The 22,846-nt window shown below is 41.9% G+C and overlaps 1 protein-coding gene across 2 annotated transcripts in view; it reads left to right on the forward strand.

Annotated features, from left to right (window-relative positions):
- Positions 1–22,846, forward strand: part of PHF2 (PHD finger protein 2) — a 697,107-nt gene that overhangs the window by 555,279 nt on the left and 118,982 nt on the right. For both annotated transcript variants that reach the window (XM_053720695.1, XM_053720696.1), the window contains exons 10-11: positions 4,224–4,315; positions 18,828–18,917. In XM_053720695.1, the coding sequence (XP_053576670.1) occupies positions 4,224–4,315; positions 18,828–18,917 (182 nt within the window). The remainder of the gene's footprint in view (positions 1–4,223; positions 4,316–18,827; positions 18,918–22,846) is intronic.

A 22,846-nucleotide genomic window follows, 5' to 3' on the forward strand; every position in this document is an offset into this window, starting at 1 on the left:
CCAATTTGTAGCTCTTCCCTTCGGGTTGGCCACTGCCCCGAGAATTTTTACAAAGGTTCTGGGCTCACTTCTGGCGGTTCTAAGACCGCGAGGCATATCGGTGGCTCCGTATCTAGACGACATCCTGATACAGGCGTCAAGCTTTCAAATTGCCAAGTCTCATACAGAGATAGTTCTGGCATTTCTGAGGTCGCATGGGTGGAAAGTAAACGTGGAAAAGAGTTCTCTATCACCACTCACAAGAGCCTCCTTCCTAGGGACTCTTATAGATAGATGTAGAGATGAAAATTTACCTGACGGAGTCCAGGTTATCAAAACTTCTAAATGCTTGCCGTGTCCTTCATTCCATTCCACGCCCGTCAGTGGCTCAGTGCATGGAAGTAATCGGCTTAATGGTAGCTGCAATGGACATAGTGCCATTTGCGCGCCTGCATCTCAGACCGCTGCAATTATGCATGCTAAGTCAGTGGAATGGGGATTACTCAGATTTGTCCCCTCTACTAAATCTGGATCAAGAGACCAGAGATTCTCTTCTCTGGTGGCTTTCTCGGGTCCATCTGTCCAAGGGTTTGACCTTTCGCAGGCCAGATTGGACGATTGTAACAACAGATGCCAGCCTTCTAGGTTGGGGCGCAGTCTGGAACTCCCTGAAGGCTCAGGGATCGTGGACTCGGGAGGAGAAACTCCTCCCAATAAATATTCTGGAGTTAAGAGCAATTTTCAAGGCTCTTCTAGCTTGGCCTCAGTTAGCAACACTGAGGTTCATCAGATTTCAGTCGGACAACATCACGACTGTGGCTTACATCAACCATCAAGGGGGAACCAGGAGTTCCCTAGCGATGTTAGAAGTCTCAAAGATAATTCGCTGGGCAGAGTCTCACTCTTGCCACCTGTCAGCGATCCACATCCCAGGCGTAGAGAACTGGGAGGCGGATTTTCTAAGTCGTCAGACTTTTCATCCGGGGGAGTCGGAACTCCATCCGGAGGTGTTTGCTCAACTGGTCCATCATTGGGGCAAACCAGAACTGGATCTCATGGCGTCTCGCCAGAACGCCAAGCTTCCTTGTTACGGATCCAGGTCCAGGGACCTGGGAGCAACGCTGATAGATGCTCTAGCAGCTCCTTGGTTCTTCAACCTGGCCTATGTGTTTCCACCGTTTCCTCTGCTCCCTCGACTGATTGCCAAAATCAAACAGGAGAGAGCATCAGTGATTCTGATAGCGCCTGTGTGGCCACGCAGGACCTGGTATGCAGACCTAGTGGACATGTCATCTCTTCCACCTTGGACTCTACCTCTGAGGCAGGACCTTCTAATACAAGGTCCTTTCAATCATCCAAATCTAATTTCTCTGAGACTGACTGCATGGAGATTGAACGCTTGATTCTATCAAGGCGTGGCTTCTCCGAGTCAGTCATTGATACCTTAATACAGGCTCGGAAGCCTGTCACCAGGAAAATCTACCATAAGATATGGCGTAAATATCTTTATTGGTGTGAATCCAAGAGTTACTCATGGAGTAAGGTTAGGATTCCTAGGATATTGTCCTTTCTCCAAGAGGGTTTGGACAAAGGCTTATCAGCTAGTTCTTTCAAAGGACAGATCTCTGCTCTGTCTATTCTTTTGCACAAGCGTCTGGCAGAAGTTCCAGACGTCCAGGCATTTTGTCAGGCTTTGGTTAGGATTAAGCCTGTGTTTAAAACTGTTGCTCCCCCGTGGAGCTTAAACTTGGTTCTTAAAGTTCTTCAGGGAGTTCCGTTTGAACCCCTTCATTCCATTGATATTAAACTTTTATCTTGGAAAGTTCTGTTTTTGATGGCTATTTCCTCAGCTCAAAGAGTCTCTGAGTTATCTGCCTTACATTGTGATTCTCCTTATCTGATTTTTCATTCAGACAAGGTAGTTCTGCGTACCAAACCTGGGTTTTTACCTAAGGTGGTTTCTAACAGGAATATCAATCAAGAGATTGTTGTTCCATCATTGTGTCCTAATCCTTCTTCAAAGAAGGAACGTCTTTTGCATAATCTGGACGTAGTCCGTGCCTTGAAGTTTTACTTACAGGCTACTAAAGATTTTCGTCAAACATCTGCCCTGTTTGTCGTTTACTCTGGACAGAGGAGAGGTCAAAAAGCTTCGGCAACCTCTCTCTCCTTTTGGCTTCAGAGCATAATACGCTTAGCCTATGAGACTGCTGGACAGCAGCCCCCTGAAAGGATTACAGCTCATTCTACTAGAGCTGTGGCTTCCACCTGGGCCTTTAAAAATGAGGCCTCTGTTGAACAGGTTTGCAAGGCTGCGACTTGGTCTTCGCCTCACACCTTTTCAAAATTTTACAAATTTGACACTTTTGCTTCTTCGGAGGCTGTTTTTGGGAGAAAGGTTCTATAGGCAGTGGTTCCTTCCGTTTAAGTTCCTGCCTTGTCCCTCCCATCATCCGTGTACTTTAGCTTTGGTATTGGTATCCCACAAGTAATGGATGATCCGTGGACTGGATACACTTAACAAGAGAAAACATAATTTATGCTTACCTGATAAATTTATTTCTCTTGTAGTGTATCCAGTCCACGGCCCGCCCTGTCCTTTTAAGGCAGGTCTAAATTTTAATTAAACTACAGTCACCACTGCACCCTATGGTTTCTCCTTTCTCATCTTGTTTCGGTCGAATGACTGGATATGGCAGTGAGGGGAGGAGCTATATAGCAGCTCTGCTGTGGGTGATCCTCTTGCAACTTCCTGTTAAGAAGGAGAATATCCCACAAGTAATGAATGATCCGTGGACTGGATACACTACAAGAGAAATAAATTTATCAGGTAAGCATAAATTATGTTTTTTACCTAGAGATGTTCAGTTGACATTTTCTAGTCAGCTTTTTACATCTATGCTGCATCACTTTCATGTGCTGCCTTCAACATTTGGGTATCATCTCTATTTAAGCTGGCAGTCCAATTTCTCATCTTCTTTGCATCGTCTAGAATTGCGCAGTAGTCAGCGTGATTTTGAAAGAGCTGCAACTAATTTTATTCTCTTCGTTATAGACAATCGGGTATACAAAGTTTAGACAATTCTTTTAATTTTTTTTATACAAAAATGATTGTGTGTTTTGCATTATTGAACAATAAAAATGTTTTTACAGTTATTTTTTAATAGATGTTAACCATTTTGTATTACTGAGAAAGTGTTTTTCTTTTGTCGAACAAACATTAAGCAGTAAACACAAGCTAGATCTAAAAATTAGTTTTAAATTAAATTAGTTGTTTAACTTAATTGTTAAAGTATTGACGAAATAAGTGTAAAGTTTTAGCTTCTATAAAATACTTTCATTTCTATAAAGTTATAGGAGCTACCATGTTGTAACCTAGGTTTCCCTTATTTAACCTCTTCTGCTGATAACAGTGACATACATAAAAGACTCACAACTGTGTTCAAACATTGACTGTGTGTAATATAGTAATGTTATAGGGACAGGAAACCCCATTTTATTTCCTCATGATTTAGATAGAACATACAATTTTACAATGTACTTCTATTATCAAATTTGCTTCATTCTCTTGTTTTCCTTTGCTGAAGGAACAGCAGTGCACTACTGGCAGCTAGCTGAACACATTAGTTAGCCAATCACAAGAGACAAATGTGTGCAGGCACCAATCAGCAGATAGCTCCCACTAGTGTATGATATGTGCGTATTCTTTTTTAGCAAGGGATATCAAGAGAATGAAGCCCATTTGAAAATAGAAATGAATTTAAAAGTGTCTTAAAATTACCGACTCTATATGAATCATGCAAGTTTAGTTTTTATTTTCCTATCCATTTAAGCTCATTTATAGAAACTCAGGGGAACAGGAGAGTTACATTTCTGGAAAAGGAGAACAAAATAAATGATGAATATTTATTGCAGAGTTTTACTACACATAATTAAACATTTCTTTATTACAATCTCAAAGTGTGTAATGAAGTATTTGGTTCACTTTTAATTATATAAAGACACAAGTTGACCTGTACGTAAAATGTATCCAGCAGCAGCTGATTAAGTGAATTGTAAAACAAAAACCTGAGCCCTTTACATGAGAGAACTTCATGGCTGTGATGTGGCTGAATAGAAGCTTAGGAGAGATTTATGTAAAGACAGATAAAAGTCTCCTTATATATGTAAGTCCCATGCATGTCGTCTTCACTCTCAGAAATGCAGAGCTTAAAGTATTAATTGTGACTGTTTTTGTGCTTTAGCATTGCATAAATCCGGGAAGCAGCCAGTATCCCACCTTGTTCAAGGGGCCAAAATTCTGAATGGAGCGTTTCGATCATGGACTAAAAAACATGTAAGGTTTGAGATTTTATTGTAATGAGAACCATATAAACTATCCCTGTACCTGTGTGTGTCTATTTCTACATATGCCTTTATTTTCTGTCACCGGCCGTACATCAGTCCTGGATCTTATCCTTATCTTCCGGACATCTGCAGGCACTCAGTTGGGTTCCCGGTGCTTTAACTGTTTAGCCCCTCACCCAGAATGGAGATATCTTCCAGTACTATAACTTAAATTATATGCATAGAAGTTTAGCACAGTAAAATAAAGGATTTTGTTAACAAAATGCTCTAACAAAACACAAATTTCTTTTTACACTCTAATATTCCTTTAATTTTTCCATTATTTGTTACTTCATTGCAACGTCCTAAAGACTTTTATTCCATTCACAAATTCATAGACTTTTTGCCAGTTTACTGTTGTTTTCCATCTACTGGAATCCTTGCAAGCTTCTATAAGACATTTTTGTTAAATTTGTTTTATTATTGTTATTTCTTCTGTTAAGTGTGATCAGTCCACGGGTCATCATTACTTCTGGGATATTACTCCTCCCCAACAGGAAGTGCAAGAGGATTCACCCAGCAGAGCTGCATATAGCTCCTCCCCTCTACGTCACTCCCAGTCATTCTCTTGCACCCAACGACTAGATAGGATGTGTGAGAGGACTATGATGATTATACTTAGTTTTATATCTTCAATCAAAAGTTTGTTATTTTAAAATAGCACCGGAGTGTGTTATTATCTCTCTGGCAGAGTTTGAAGAAGAATCTACCAGAGTTTTTGTTATGATTTTAGCCGGAGTAGTTAAGATCATATTGCTGTTTCTCGGCCATCTGAGGAGAGGTAAACTTCAGATCAGGGGACAGCGGGCAGATGAATCTGCATAGAGGTATGTAGCAGTTTTTATTTTCTGACAATGGAATTGATGAGAAAATCCTGCCATACCGATATAATGTCATGTATGTATACTTTACACTTCAGTATTCTGGGGAATGGTACTTCACTAGAATTACACTGTAGGAAATACATAAAGCTGTTTAATAACTAGAGATTATGTTTAACGTTTTTGCTGGAATGTAAAATCGTTTTCATTTACTGAGGTACTGAGTGAATAAATGTTTGGGCACTATTTTTCCACTTGGCAGTTGCTTAATCTGTTTTTCTGATAGTTTCTGTTCTCCCTCACTGCTGTGTGTGAGGGGGAGGGGCCGTTTTTTTTTGGCGCTTTTCCTGCATCAAATATTTCAGTCAGCAACTCATTGTATTCCCTGCATGATCCGGTTCATCTCTACAGAGCTCAGGGGTCTTCAAAACTTATTTTGAGGGAGGTAATTTCTCTCAGCAGAGCTGTGAGAATTATAGTTTGACTGAGATAAAAAACGTTTATTCTGTAATTTGTTTCCTGCTTTCAGAATTTGTTATCTTTGCTAATGGGATTAAACCTTTGCTAAAGTTGTGTTGTTTACAAGGATTGAGGCTATAACTGTTTCAATTTATTAATTTTCAACTGTCATAGATCTTCTGTGCTTCTTAAAGGCACAGTACGTTTTAATATTATTCTAATTGAATTGTATTTCCAAGTTGCAAGTTTATTTGCTAGTGTGTTAAACATGTCTGATTCAGAGGATGATACCTGTGTCATTTGTTGCAATGCCAAAGTGGAGCCCAATAGAAATTTATGTACTAACTGTATTGATGCTACTTTAAATAAAAGTCAATCTGTACAAATTGAACAAATTTCACCAAACAACGAGGGGAGAGTTATGCCGACTAACTCGCCTCACGTGTCAGTACCTGCATCTCCCGCTCGGGAGGTGCGTGATATTGTAGCGCCGAGTACATCTGGGCGGCCATTACAAATCACATTACAGGATATGGCTACTGTTATGACTGAAGTTTTGGCTAAATTACCAGAACTAAGAGGTAAGCGTGATCACTCTGGGGTGAGAACAGAGTGCGCTGATAATATTAGGGCCATGTCAGACACTGCGTCACAGGTGGCAGAACATGAGGACGGAGAACTTCATTCTGTGGGTGACGGTTCTGATCCAAACAGACTGGATTCAGATATCTCAAATTTTAAATTTAAACTGGAAAACCTCTGTGTATTACTAGGGGAGGTGTTAGCGGCTCTGAATGATTGTAACACAGTTGCAATACCAGAGAAAATGTGTAGGTTGGATAAATATTTTGCGGTACCCGGCGAGTACTGAGGTTTTTCCTATACCTAAGAGACTTACTGAAATTGTTACTAAGGAGTGGGATAGACCCGGTGTGCCGTTCTCACCCCCTCCGATATTTAGAAAAATGTTTCCAATAGACGCCACCACACGGGACTTATGGCAAACGGTCCCTAAGGTGGAGGGAGCAGTTTCTACTTTAGCTAAGCGTACCACTATCCCGGTGGAGGATAGCTGTGCTTTTTCAGATCCAATGGATAAAAAATTAGAGGGTTACCTTAAGAAAATGTTTGTTCAACAAGGTTTTATATTACAACCCCTTGCATGCATTGCGCCGATCACGGCTGCAGCGGCATTCTGGATTGAGTCTCTGGAAGAGAACATTAGTTCAGCTACTCTGGACGACATTACGGACAGGCTTAGAGTCCTTAAACTAGCTAATTCATTCATTTCGGAGGCCGTAGTACATCTTACTAAACTTACGGCGAAGAATTCAGGATTCGCCATTCAGGCACGCAGGGCGCTGTGGCTAAAATCCTGGTCAGCTGATGTTACTTCTAAGTCTAAATTGCTTAATATACCTTTCAAAGGGCAGACCTTATTCGGGCCCGGGTTGAAAGAGATTATCGCTGACATTACAGGAGGTAAAGGCCATGCCCTGCCTCAGGACAAAGCCAAAGCTAAGGCTAGACAGTCTAATTTTCGTTCCTTTCGTAATTTCAAAGCAGGAGCAGCATCAACTTCCTCTGCACCAAAACAGGAAGGAGCTGTTGCTCGCTACAGACAAGGCTGGAAACCTAACCAGTCCTGGAACAAGGGCAAGCAGACCAGGAAACCTGCTGCTGCCCCTAAAACAGCATGAATTGAGGGCCCCCGATCCAGGATCGGATCTAGTGGGGGGCAGACTTTCTCTCTTCGCCCAGGCTTGGGCAAGAGATGTCCAGGATCCCTGGGCGCTAGAGATAATATCTCAGGGATACCTTCTGGACTTCAAATACTCTCCTCCAAGAGAGAGATTTCATCTGTCAAGGTTGTCAACAATCCAGACAAAGAAAGAGGCGTTTCTACGCTGCGTACAAGAGCTCTTGTTAATGGGAGTAATCCATCCAGTTCCACGATCGGAACAGGGACAGGGGTTTTACTCAAATCTGTTTGTGGTTCCCAAAAAAGAGGGAACTTTCAGACCAATCCTGGACTTAAAGATCCTAAACAAATTCCTAAGAGTTCCATCGTTCAAGATGGAGACTATTCGGACAATTTTACCTATGATCCAAGAGGGTCAGTACATGACCACTGTAGATTTAAAAGATGCTTACCTTCACATACCGATTCACAAAGATCATTACCGGTACCTAAGGTTTGCCTTCCTAGACAGGCATTACCAGTTTGTGGCTCTTCCATTCGGATTGGCTACAGCTCCAAGAATCTTCACAAAGGTTCTGGGTGCTCTTCTGGCGGTACTAAGACCGCGGGGAATCTCGGTAGCTCCATACCTAGACGACATTCTGATACAAGCTTCAAGCTTTCAAACTGCCAAGTCTCATACAGAGTTAGTACTGGCATTTCTAAGGTCACATGGATGGAAGGTGAACGAAAAGAAAAGTTCACTCGTTCCACTCACAAGAGTTCCCTTCCTGGGGACTCTTATAGATTCTGTAGAAATGAAGATTTACCTGACAGAGGACAGGCTAACAAGACTTCAAAGTGCTTGCCGCACCCTTCATTCCATTCAACACCCGTCAGTGGCTCAATGCATGGAGGTAATCGGCTTAATGGTAGCGGCAATGGACATAGTACCCTTTGCACGCTTACACCTCAGACCACTGCAACTGTGCATGCTAAATCAGTGGAATGGGGATTACTCAGACTTATCCCCTTCTCTGAATCTGGATCAAGAGACCAGAAATTCTCTTCTATGGTGGCTTTCTCGGCCACATCTGTCCAGGGGGATGCCATTCAGCAGACCAGACTGGACAATTGTAACAACAGACGCCAGCCTTCTAGGTTGGGGTGCCGTCTGGAATTCTCTGAAGGCTCAGGGACAATGGAGTCAGGAGGAGAGTCTCCTGCCAATAAACATTCTGGAATTGAGAGCAGTTCTCAATGCCCTCCTGGCTTGGCCCCAGTTGACAACTCGGGGGTTCATCAGGTTTCAGTCGGACAACATCACGACTGTAGCTTACATCAACCATCAGGGAGGGACAAGAAGCTCCCTAGCTATGATGGAAGTATCAAAGATAATTCGCTGGGCAGAGTCTCACTCTTGCCACCTGTCAGCAATCCACATCCCGGGAGTGGAGAACTGGGAGGCGGATTTCTTAAGTCGTCAGACTTTTCATTCCGGGGGAGTGGGAACTACATCCGGAGGTCTTTGCCCAAATACTTCGACGTTGGGGCAAACCAGAGATAGATCTCATGGCGTCTCGACAGAACGCCAAGCTTCCTCGTTACGGGTCCAGATCCAGGGATCCAGGAGCAGTCCTGATAGATGCCCTGACAGCACCTTGGGACTTCAGGATGGCTTACGTGTTTCCACCCTTCCCGATGCTTCCTCGATTGATTGCCAGAATCAAACAAGAGAGAGCATCAGTGATTCTAATAGCACCTGCGTGGCCACGCAGGACTTGGTATGCAGACCTGGTGGACATGTCATCCTGTCCACCTTGGTCTCTACCTCTGAAACAGGACCTTCTGATACAGGGTCCCTTCAAACATCAAAATCTAACTTCTCTGAAGCTGACTGCTTGGAAATTGAACGCTTGATTTTATCAAGACGTGGGTTTTCTGAGTCAGTTATTGATACCTTAATACAGGCTAGGAAACCTGTTACCAGAAAGATTTACCATAAGATATGGCGTAAATACCTATATTGGTGTGAATCCAAAGGTTACTCTTGGAGTAAGGTTAGGATTCCTAGGATATTGTCTTTTCTACAAGAAGGTTTAGAAAAGGGTTTATCTGCTAGTTCATTAAAGGGACAGATCTCAGCTCTGTCCATTCTGTTACACAAACGTCTGTCAGAAGTTCCTGACGTCCAGGCTTTTTGTCAGGCTTTGGCCAGGATTAAGCCTGTGTTTAAAACTGTTGCTCCACCATGGAGTTTAAACCTGGTTCTTAATGTTTTACAGGGCGTTCCGTTTGAACCCCTTCATTCCATTGATATAAAGTTGTTATCTTGGAAAGTTCTATTTTTAATGGCTATTTCCTCGGCTCGAAGAGTCTCTGAATTATCAGCCTTACATTGTGATTCTCCTTATTTGATTTTTCATTCGGATAAGGTAGTTCTGCGTACTAAACCTGGGTTCTTACCTAAGGTAGTTACTAACAGGAATATCAATCAAGAGATTGTTGTTCCTTCTTTGTGCCCAAATCCTTCTTCGAAGAAGGAACGTCTACTGCACAACCTGGATGTAGTCCGTGCTCTAAAATTTTACTTACAGGCAACTAAGGAATTTCGACAAACGTCTTCTCTGTTTGTCGTTTACTCTGGGCAGAGGAGAGGTCAAAAAGCTTCTGCTACCTCTCTTTCTTTTTGGCTTCGTAGCATAATTCGTTTAGCTTATGAGACTGCTGGACAGCAGCCTCCTGAAAGAATTACAGCTCATTCTACTAGAGCTGTGGCTTCCACTTGGGCCTTCAAGAATGAGGCCTCTGTTGAGCAGATTTGCAAGGCTGCAACTTGGTCTTCGCTTCATACTTTTTCCAAATTTTACAAATTTGACACTTTTGCTTCATCGGAGGCTATTTTTGGGAGAAAGGTTCTTCAGGCAGTGGTTCCTTCTGTATAAAGAGCCTGCCTATCCCTCCCGTCATCCGTGTACTTTTGCTTTGGTATTGGTATCCCAGAAGTAATGATGACCCGTGGACTGATCACACTTAACAGAAGAAAACATAATTTATGCTTACCTGATAAATTCCTTTCTTCTGTAGTGTGATCAGTCCACGGCCCGCCCTGTTTTTAAGGCAGGTAAATATTTTTTAATTTATACTCCAGTCACCACTTCACCCTTGGCTTTTCCTTTCTCGTTGGTCCTTGGTCGAATGACTGGGAGTGACGTAGAGGGGAGGAGCTATATGCAGCTCTGCTGGGTGAATCCTCTTGCACTTCCTGTTGGGGAGGAGTAATATCCCAGAAGTAATGATGACCCGTGGACTGATCACACTACAGAAGAAAGGAATTTATCAGGTAAGCATAAATTATGTTTTTTTTAACTTGATGATCATGTACTGAATAAACCTACTTGTTCCTATCAAGCTTGTGGAGGTCGCTCTTACATGCTAGGGGTTGAGCTAACATGCTTAAGTGCAAGCTTACATGCTAAAGGGCGAGCTTACATACTATGGGGTGATCTTACATGCTAAAGGGCGAGATTACATGCTATGGTTCGAACATAGATGCTATGGGGCGAGTTTTTATGCTATGGAGCAAGCTTACATGCTATGGGTGCACATCATGCTTCATTGTCCATTTCCTGTTTTCTCAATCCAGCTTTTTTTCTTTCACTCTGTACAGATGTGGCCTGGTATTGGTACAGTTGCATTTTGAAGTATTGGTACCCTTGCATTTTAATCAAATAATGTACCATTTGCCCTGAAAAGTGCTGAAATTAAAATATCTTTGTTATCCATACATTGTGCAAGTGTATTATTCTTTAAAGACAATCTAAAATGATCTGCACAATACCATTCATACCTTTTCAAAAGTTACAATAAAGTATTGTTTTGTAGTGATATTTAAAGCAGACTATTCTCTTTTAATAAGTATTACAGGTGTATTCAATCTTATAATCACTCATTCAGCAATGGAGAAATTTACTCACTATGCTGTTGTGCGTAACTGTGTGTAATCACACTGAACATGGAAAAGAGAAGGAGAACCAGACAGTTGTCTGAGGAGGTTAGAAAGATGGTAATAGCCAAGCATGGGTCAACGTAAAAGCTTCAAGACCATCTCTAAAGAGCTTGATGTTCCTGTGAGCACTGTTGCCAATATTATTAAGAAGTTTAAGGCACATGGGACTGTAGCCAACATCCATGGACATGGCTGCAAGAGGAAAATTGACCCAAGAATGATCAGAAAGATTATTCAAATGTTGGCAAAAGAACCAAGGACAACTTTAAAACAGTTCCAAGTCAACGTTGAAGCTCAAGGTACAACAGTTTCACGTTAAACCATCAGTCGCTGTCTGAATGAAAATGGGTTCCATGGTAGAAGACAGAGGAAGACCCCGCTTCTAAGAGAGAAACACAAAATAGCCTGACTGGAGTTTGCCAAACCACATGTTGATAAACCACAGTCCTTTAAGGAGAATGTCCTTTGGACAGACGAAACAAAAGTAGAGCTTTTTGGCATATCACAACAACTCATATCAAAACATATTTACAGAAGGAAAAAATAGAAGCTTTCAAAGAAAAGAACTCCATTCCTACCATGAAACATAACAGAGGCTCAGTGATGTTTTGGAACTGCTTTGCTGCCTCTTGTACTGGGTCTCTAGAATCTGTACAGAAGCCTATCAAGGCATTCTGGAGCGAAGCACTCTGCCCAGTGTCAGAAAGTTGTGTCTCAGTCACAGGTCATGTGTCTTTCAGCAGGAAAATGGCCCGAAACATACATCAAAAAGCACCCAAGAATAAATGAGAAGCATTGGACCGTTCTGAAGTGGCCTTCTATGACTCCAGATCTGAATCGAGTATCTGTGTGTGGAAATAACTGAAACTGGCATTTGGGAAGAGGCACCCATCAAATCTGAGAGAACTGGAGCAGTTTGCTCAAGAAAAATGGGCCACAATCTTAGCCACCAAGTGTAGAAATCTTATTCAGAGCTACAGAAAGCACTTGATTGCAGTTATTGGGGACTATTTATCAATGTGCGAGCAGACATGATACCAAGTAGACAAAGATCGAAAGTGAAGTTTCTGTTCTATTACATTTGAAATAAAGAATACCAAATACTTTAGTCAATTTGTACTTACTTTAGATAAAATTGTGCATTTTCCTAAAACGTTGGCAGGATACCAATACTTTCGTCCACATCTTTCTGTACTCTCCTGTATTTCTATTTCAAGTCTCAGTTCCATATGTCTGTGTGTCTCCTCTCTCTTTTATTCTGTTTTATATCTCGCTCCCCTACGATCTCTTCTTGTTCCTCTATTCTACTTTCTGTTTTCCCCCCTCTCCTGCTCACTACAAATGTGTCTCTTTCAAAGAAAAATACAAGCAAGCAGTAAGCCCTATAGTGCACTATTTGCCGCAAATATTTTCTTCAATTACATTAGGATTTTGAAAAATAGAAAATACAGAAAAAAGTATTATTTCTCCAACATAGGTGTGTCCGGTCCACGGCGTCATCCTTACTTGTGGGATATTCTCTTCCCCAACAGGAAATGGCAAAGAGCCCAGCAAAGCTGGTCACATGATCCCTCCTAGGCTCCGCCTTCCCCAGTCATTCTCTTTGCCGTTGTACAGGCAACATCTCCACGGAGATGGCTTAGAGTTTTTTAGTGTTTAACTGTAGTTTTTATTATTCAATCAAGAGTTTGTTATTTTAAAATAGTGCTGGTATGTACTATTTACTCTGAAACAGAAAAGAGATGAAGATTTCTGTTTGTAAGAGGAAAATGATTTTAGCAACAGTTACTAAAATCGATGGCTGTTTCCACACAGGACTGTTGAGAGGAATTAACTTCAGTTGGGGGAACAGTGAGCAGACTTTTGCTGCTTGAGGTATGACACATTCTAACAAGACGATGTAATGCTGGAAGCTGTCATTTTCCCTATGGGATCCGGTAAGCCATTTTTATTACAGAAAGAAAAAAAGGGCTTCACAAGGGCTTTTTAAGACTGTAGACATTTTCTGGGCTAAATCGATTTATATATAAACATATTTTATACTCCATAGCCTTGAGGAATTATTTTAATCTTGGGAATTATGTAAAATAACCGGCAGGCACTGTATTGGACACCTTATTCTCTAGGGGCTTTCCCTAATCATAGGCAGAGTCTCATTTTCGCGCCTCTATTGCGCACTTGTTTTTGAGAAGCATGACATGCAGATGCATGTGTGAGGAGCTCTGATACATAGAAAAGACTTTCTGAAGGCGTCATTTGGTATCGTATTCCCCTTTGGGCTTGGTTGGGTCTCAGCAAAGCAGATACCAGGGACTGTAAAGGGGTTAAATATAAAAACGGCTCCGGTTCCGTTATTTTAAGGGTTAAAGCTTCCAAATTTGGTGTGCAATACTTTTAAGGCCTTAAGACACTGTGGTGAAATTTTGGTGAATTTTGAACAATTCCTTCATACTTTTTCGCAATTGCAGTAATAAAGTGTGTTCAGTTTAAAATTTAAAGTGACAGTAACGGTTTATTTTAAAACGTTTTTTGTACTTTGTTATCAAGTTTTTGCCTGTTTAACATGTCTGAACTACCAGATAGACTGTGTTCTGAATGTGGGGAAGCCAAGGTTCCTTCTCATTTAAATAGATGTGATTTATGTGACACAAAATTTAGAGAAAATGATGCCCAAGATGATTCCTCAAGTGAGGGGAGTAAGCATGGTACTGCATCATCCCCTCCTTCGTCTACACCAGTCTTGCCCACACAGGAGGCCCCTAGTACATCTAGCGCGCCAATACTCCTTACTATGCAACAATTAACGGCTGTAATGGATAATTCTATCAAAAACATTTTAGCCAAAATGCCCACTTATCAGCGAAAGCGTGACTGCTCTGTTTTAGAAAATACTGAAGAGCATGAGGACGCTGATGATATTGGTTCTGAAGGGCCCCTACACCAGTCTGAGGGGGCCAGGGAGGTTTTGTCTGAGGGAGAAATTTCAGATTCAGGGAAAATTTCTCAACAAGCTGAACCTGATGTGATTACATTTAAATTTAAATTGGAACATCTCCGCGCTCTGCTTAAGGAGGTGTTATCCACTCTGGATGATTGTGAGAATTTGGTCATTCCAGAGAAACTATGTAAAATGGACAAGTTCCTAGAGGTCCCGGGGCCCCCCGAAGCTTTTCCTATACCCAAGCGGGTGGCGGACATTGTAAATAAAGAATGGGAAAGGCCCGGTATACCTTTCGTCCCTCCCCCCATATTTAAAAAATTGTTTCCTATGGTCGACCCCAGAAAGGACTTATGGCAGACAGTCCCCAAGGTCGAGGGGGCGGTTTCTACTCTAAACAAACGCACCACTATACCCATAGAAGATAGTTGTGCTTTCAAAGATCCTATGGATAAAAAATGAGAAGGTTTGCTTAAAAAGATGTTTGTTCAGCAAGGTTACCTTCTACAACCAATTTCATGCATTGTTCCTGTCACTACAGCAGCGTGTTTCTGGTTCGATGAGCTAGAAAAGGCGCTCAATAATAATTCTTCTTCTTATGAGGAGATTATGGACAGAATTCATGCTCTCAAATTGGCTAATTCTTTCACCCTAGACGCCACTTTGCAATTGGCTAGGTTAGCGGCGAAAAATTCTGGTTTTGCTATTGTGGCGCGCAGAGCGCTTTGGTTAAAATCTTGGTCAGCGGATGCGTCTTCCAAGAACAAATTGCTTAACATTCCTTTCAAGGGGAAAACGCTGTTTGGCCCTGACTTGAAAGAGATTATCTCTGATATCACTGGGGGCAAGGGCCACGCCCTTCCTCAGGATAGGTCTTTCAAGGCCAAAAATAAACCTAATTTTCGTCCCTTTCGCAGAAACGGACCAGCCCCAAGTGCTACGTCCTCTAAGCAAGAGGGTAATACTTCTCAAGCCAAGCCAGCCTGGAGACCAATGCAAGGCTGGAACAAAGGAAAGCAGGCCAAGAAACCTGCCACTGCTACCAAGACAGCATGAGATGTTGGCCCCCGATCCGGGACCGGATCTGGTGGGGGGCAGACTCCCTCTCTTCGCTCAGGCTTGGGCAAGAGATGTTCTGGATCCTTGGGCACTAGAAATAGTCTCCCAAGGTTATCTTCTGGAATTCAAGGGGCTTCCCCCAAGGGGGAGGTTCCACAGGTCTCAATTGTCTTCAGACCACATAAAAAGACAGGCATTCTTACATTGTGTAGAAGACCTGTTAAAAATGGGAGTGATTCATCCTGTTCCTTTAGGAGAACAAGGGATGGGGTTCTACTCCAATCTGTTCGTAGTTCCCAAAAAAGAGGGAACATTCAGACCAATCTTAGATCTCAAGATCCTAAACAAGTTTCTCAAGGTTCCATCGTTCAAAATGGAAACCATTCGAACAATTCTTCCTTCCATCCAGGAAGGTCAATTCATGACCACGGTGGATTTAAAGGATGCGTATCTACATATTCCTATCCACAAGGAACATCATCGGTTCCTAAGGTTCGCATTCCTGGACAAGCATTACCAGTTTGTGGCACTTCCGTTCGGATTAGCCACTGCTCCAAGGATTTTCACAAAGGTACTAGGGTCCCTTCTAGCGGTGCTAAGACCAAGGGGCATTGCAGTAGTACCTTACTTGGACGACATTCTGATTCAAGCGTCGTCCCTTCCTCAAGCAAATGCTCACACGGACATTGTCCTGGCCTTTCTCAGATCTCACGGGTGGAAAGTGAACGTAGAAAAAAGTTCTCTATCTCCGTCAACAAGGGTTCCCTTCTTGGGAACAATAATAGACTCCTTAGAAATGAGGATTTTTCTGACAGAGGCCAGAAAATCAAAACTTCTAAACTCTTGTCAAATACTTCATTCTGTTCCTCTTCCTTCCATAGCGCAGTGCATGGAAGTAATAGGTTTGATGGTAGTGGCAATGGACATAGTTCCTTTTGCGCGGATTCATCTAAGACCATTACAACTGTGCATGCTCAGTCAGTGGAATGGGGACTATACAGACTTGTCTCCGACGATACAAGTAGATCAGAGGACCAGAGATTCACTCCGTTGGTGGCTGTCCCTGGACAACCTGTCACAGGGGATGAGCTTCCGCAGACCAGAGTCTGTCATTGTCACGACCGACGCCAGTCTGGTGGGCTGGGGCGCGGTCTGGGGACCCCTGAAAGCTCAGGGTCTTTGGTCTCGGGAAGAATCTCTTCTCCCGATAAATATTCTGGAACTGAGAGCGATATTCAATGCTCTCAAGGCTTGGCCTCAGCTAGCAAAGGCCAAGTTCATACGGTTTCAATCAGACAACATGACGACTGTTGCGTACATCAACCATCAGGGGGGAACAAGGAGTTCCCTGGCGATGGAAGAAGTGACCAAAATCATTCAATGGGCGGAGACTCACTCCTGCCACTTGTCCGCAATCCACATCCCAGGAGTGGAAAATTGGGAAGCGGATTTTCTGAGTCGTCAGACATTTCATCCGGGGGAGTGGGAACTCCATCCGGAAATCTTTGCCCAAATTACTCAATTGTGGGGCATTCCAGACATGGATCTGATGGCCTCTCGTCAGAACTTCAAGGTTCCTTGCTACGGGTCCAGATCCAGGGATCCCAAGGCGACTCTAGTAGATGCACTAGTAGCACCTTGGACCTTCAAACTAGCTTATGTATTCCCGCCGTTTCCTCTCATCCCCAGGCTGGTAGCCAGGATCAATCAGGAGAGGGCATCAGTGATCTTGATAGCTCCTGCGTGGCCACGCAGGACTTGGTATGCAGACCTGGTGAATATGTCATCGGCTCCACCATGGAAGCTACCTTTGAGACGAGACCTTCTTGTTCAAGGTCCGTTCGAACATCCGAATCTGGTCTCACTCCAACTGACTGCTTGGAGATTGAACGCTTGATCTTATCAAAGCGAGGGTTCTCAGATTCTGTCATTGATACTCTTGTTCAGGCCAGAAAGCCTGTAACTAGAAAAATTTACCACAAAATATGGAAAAAATATATCTGTTGGTGTGAATCTAAAGGATTCCCTTGGGACAAGGTAAAAATTCCTAAGATTCTATCCTTTCTTCAAGAAGGTTTGGAGAAAGGATTATCTGCAAGTTCCTTGAAGGGACAGATTTCTGCCTTGTCTGTGTTACTTCACAAAAAGCTGGCAGCTGTGCCAGATGTTCAAGCCTTTGTTCAGGCTTTGGTTAGAATCAAGCCTGTTTACAAACCTTTGACTCCTCCTTGGAGTCTCAATTTAATTCTTTCAGTTCTTCAGGGGGTTCCGTTTGAACCCTTACATTCCGTTGATATTAAGTTATTATCTTGGAAAGTTTTGTTTTTGGTTGCAATTTCTTCTGCTAGAAGAGTTTCAGAATTATCTGCTCTGCAGTGTTCTCCTCCTTATCTGGTGTTCCATGCAGATAAGGTGGTTTTACGTACTAAACCTGGTTTTCTTCCGAAAGTTGTTTCTAACAAAAACATTAACCAGGAGATAGTCGTGCCTTCTTTGTGTCCGAATCCAGTTTCAAAGAAGGAACGTTTGTTGCACAATTTGGATGTTGTTCGTGCTCTAAAATTCTATTTAGATGCTACAAAGGATTTTAGACAAACATCTTCCTTGTTTGTTGTTTATTCTGGTAAAAGGAGAGGTCAAAAAGCAACTTCTACCTCTCTCTCTTTTTGGATTAAAAGCATCATCAGATTGGCTTATGAGACTGCCGGACGGCAGCCTCCTGAAAGAATCACAGCTCATTCCACTAGGGCTGTGGCTTCCACATGGGCCTTCAAGAACGAGGCTTCTGTTGATCAGATTTGTAAGGCAGCGACTTGGTCTTCACTGCACACTTTTACTAAATTTTACAAGTTTGATACTTTTGCTTCTTCTGAGGCTATTTTTGGGAGAAAGGTTTTGCAAGCCGTGGTGCCTTCCATCTAGGTGACCTGATTTGCTCCCTCCCTTCATCCGTGTCCTAAAGCTTTGGTATTGGTTCCCACAAGTAAGGATGACGCCGTGGACCGGACACACCTATGTTGGAGAAAACATAATTTATGTTTACCTGATAAATTACTTTCTCAAAGGGTGTGTCCGGTCCACGGCCCGCCCTGGTTTTTTAATCAGGTCTGATAATTTATTTTCTTTAACTACAGTCACCACGGTATCATATGGTTTCTCCTATGCAAATATTCCTCCTTTACGTCGGTCGAATGACTGGGGAAGGCGGAGCCTAGGAGGGATCATGTGACCAGCTTTGCTGGGCTCTTTGCCATTTCCTGTTGGGGAAGAGAATATCCCACAAGTAAGGATGACGCCGTGGACCGGACACACCGTTGGAGAAAGTAATTTATCAGGTAAACATAAATTCTGTTTTTTGTCAGTGAGTCATATACACATAACAGATCTCTTTAGTCCTTAGGGAAATAGGAAAAGCTTTTATCTTCTTGCATTTTGGATCCAACTCACAGCTGATTGTATGTGTCCAATTGCTGTTTGGTTGTATTTGTGTTTCAGGCTTTGCTGGAGCATGAAGACGAACTCCCTGAACATTTTAAGCCATCGCAACTCATTAAGGACCTCGCCAAAGAAATACGTCTGACAGAGGTATGGATTTCTGTTGTGTGCTCAACATTATTTATCTGTAATCATGAATGACAGTCAGCCCTGGATATTATAACGCAAATGCTTCCTATGCTTAAAGGGATAGAAAGGTCAAACATGAAAAGTGCATGGGTGGACTTCATTTTGAAACATTTGTGCAATATTCTTCCATCAGCAAAAAATGCTTCTAGTGAAAGCTATTAATGTTTTTTTGTATTTAGCATATGTGCATATCCTGAGAAGGCCCATTCACCAATATACAAACACCACACCTTCTCAGAGAGTTAGCAGTAGCTTGTATGACACAAATTACATCTTCAGAATCAATAAACACCACCTCCAACTCTCTAAGCAGCCATAGGCCCCTATTTATCAACCTGTTAACTTACTTGCATTCGCCGGCACCAATACGCTCGCCTAAGATCGCCTAACATCGCTTTCGCGGACCTGAATATGTTCTCCAAAGTTACCAAAAAGCTGTCAAAAAGCTGCGCACCAAGTACGGGGCGATGAGCAGCGGACTGTTGTTAACTAACAGTCATCGATCTTGCTGCTCTTCGGCTTTATCCCAGCTTTATTGGTACCCTGTCACTAAACACCCACACTATACTATACTGTTTTACCCCTATACCGCCGCTCCCGGACCCCGCTGCAACTAAATAAAGGTATTAACCCCTAAATCACCGCTCCCGGAGCCCACCGCCTCCTACATTATACTTATTAACCCCTAATCTGCCGCCCTTACACCGCCGCCACCTACATTATGTTATTAACCCCTAATCTGCCCCCCCTACACCGCCACCTACATTATGTTATTAACCCCCTAATCTGCCGCCCCCTACACCGCCGCCACCCACATTATGTTATTAACCCCTAATCTGCCCCCCCTACACCGCCACCTACATAACACTTATTAACCCCTAATCTGCTGTCCCCAAACTCGCCACCACTATATTAAATTTATTAACCCCTAAACCTAAGTCTAACCCTAACACCCCCTAACTTAAATCTAATTTAAATAAATATAAATAAAATTACTATCATTAACTACATTATTCCTATTTAAAACTGAATACTTACCTATAAAATAAACCCTAAGCTAGCTACAATATAACTAATAGTTACATTGTATCTAGCTTAGGGTTTATTTTTATTTTACAAGCAAGTTTGTATTTATTTTAACTAGGTAGAATAGTTATTAAATAGTTATTAACTATTTATAACTACCTAGCTAAAATAAATACAAAAGTACCTGTAAAATAAAACCTAACCTAAGTTACAATAACACCTAACACTACACTATAATTAAATAAATTAACAAAATTATATACAATAACCTAAATTAAATTAAATTATCTAAAGTACAAAAAAAAAAAAAAACTAAATTACAGAAAATAATAAACAAATTACAGAAATTTAAACTAATTACACCTAATCTAATAGCCCTATCAAAATAAAAAAAGCTCCCCCAAAATAAAAAAAACCCTAGCCTAAACTAAACTACCAATAGCCCTTAAAAGGGCCTTTTGCGGGGCATTGCCCCAAAGTAATCAGCTCTTTTTACCTGTAAAAAAAAATACAAACAACCCCCCAACAATAAAACCCACCACCCACACAATCAACCCCCCCAAAAAAATACTAACTAAAAAAACCTAAGCTCCCCATTGCCCTGAAAAGGGTATTTGGATGGGCATTGCCCTTAAAAGGGCAGTTAGCTCTTTTGCAGCCCAAAGCCCTAACCTAAAAATAAAACCCACCCAATACATCCTTAAAAAACCTAACACTAACCCCCTGAAGATCGACTTACCGGGAGACGTCTTCATCCAAGCCGGGCAGAAGTGGTACTCCAGACGGGCAGAAGTCTTCATCCAAGCCGGGCAGAAGTGGTCCTCCAGACGGCAGAAGTCTTCATCCAGACGGCATCTTCTATCTTCATCCATCTGGCGCGGAGTAGTCCATCTTCAAGACATCCGACGCAGAGCATCCTCTTCAGCCGACGACTACCCGACGAATGAAGGTTCCTTTAAGTGACATCATTCAAGATGGCGTCCCTTAGATTCCGATTGGCTGATAGAATTTTATCAGCCAATCGGAATTAAGGTAGAAAAAAATCCTATTGGCTGATTGGAACAGCCAATAGAATGCGAGCTCAATCCTATTGGCTGTTTAGTTAGTATTTTTTTGGGGGGGGTTGGTTGTGTGGGTGGTGGGTTTTATTGTTGGGGGGGGGTTGTTTGTATTTTTTTTTACAGGTAAAAAGAGCTGATTACTTTGGGGCAATGCCCCGCAAAAGGCCCTTTTAAGGGCTATTGGAAGTTTAGTTTAGGCTAGGGTTTTTTTTTATTTTGGGGGGACTTTTTTATTTTGATAGGGCTATTAGATTAGGTGTAATTAGTTTAAATTTCTGTAATTTGTTTATTATTTTCTGTAATTTAGTGTTTTTTTTTGTACTTTAGATAATTTAATTTAGGTAATTGTATTTAATGTAGTTAATTGATTTAATTATAGTGTAGTGTTAGTGTAACTTAGGTTAGGTTTTATTTTACAGGTACTTTTGTATTTATTTTAGTTAGGTAGTTATTAAATAGTTAATAACTATTTAATAACTATTCTAACTAGTTAAAATAAATACAAACTTGCCTGTAAAATAAAAATAAACCCTAAGATGGCTACAATGCAACTATTAGTTATATTGTAGCTATCTTAGGGTTTATTTTATAGGTAAGTATTTAGTTTTAAATAGGAATAATGTAGTTAATGATAGTAATTTTATTTATAGTTATTTAAATTAGATTTAAGTTAGAGGGTGTTAGGGTTAGACTTAGGTTTAGGGGTTAATAAATTTAATATAGTGGCGGTGACGTTGGGGACGGCAGATTAGGGGTTAATAAGTGTTATGTAGGTGGCGGCGGTGTAGGGGGGCAGATTAGGGGTTAATAAGTGTTATGTAGGTGGCGGCAGTGTAGGGGGGCAGATTAGGGGTTAATAAGTGTTATGTAGGTGGCGGCGGTGTAGAGAGGGGCAGATTAGGGGTTAATAACATAATGTAGGTGGTGGCGGTGTAGGGGGGGTTAGATTAGGGGTTAATAAGTATAATGTAGGTGGCGGCGATGTTGGGGCAGCAGATTAGGGGTGTTTAGACTCGTGGGTTTATGTTAGGGTGTTAGGTGTAAACATAACTTTATTCTCCCATAGGAATCAATGGAATATCGGGCAGCAGCGAACATGAGCTTTCGCTGCTTTCAGACTCCCATTGATTCCTATGGCTGGAGGCGGCGGATTGAAAACCAGGTACGCTGGGCCGGAATAGTGCCGAGCGTACCTGGCAGAAATTTGTTAACTTGCAAAAGTAGTCAGATAGTGCCGAATTTGCATTCGGAACATCTGTAGTGACGTAAGCATCGATCTGTGTCGGACTTTGACCGGCAGATCGTATGTTACGTCACAAAATTTTACTTTTGCCGGTCTGTAGGGTTTGATAAATAAGGCGAATCAGGCTCGCCACAAATACACTGCAGAATTCCAGCGTATTTGCAGTTGACGGCTTGATAAATAGGCCCCATGGTGTCTGAAGCTGGTGCACGAGCCCTCACAGGATATGTGCATATACCGCTGAAAAACAAAAATTTCTTTTACTAGTAGCATTATTGCTGATGAAAGTATACTGCATCAATGCTTATCTTTTAAATTTAAATGCAGCCACACATTTCAGTTTTGACCTTTCTATCCCTTTAAAGGGACATTGTATTGTAACAATGTGTCCACAGTGATCCATTTGTAGTTATGTTTTATTATAATTCCTAACACTACTATATTACTGATTGCAGCTATCTTTTATGGATGTAACTTGGACAACTGCTGTTATTACAGGGTCACATGGAAACGCTCATGAATGCATTTCTCCAATACTTGTTTTAGTGTAGGCTTTTACT

The sequence above is a fragment of the Bombina bombina genome, chromosome 7, assembly GCF_027579735.1.
Source record: "Bombina bombina isolate aBomBom1 chromosome 7, aBomBom1.pri, whole genome shotgun sequence".
Taxonomy (NCBI): Eukaryota; Metazoa; Chordata; class Amphibia; order Anura; family Bombinatoridae; genus Bombina; species Bombina bombina.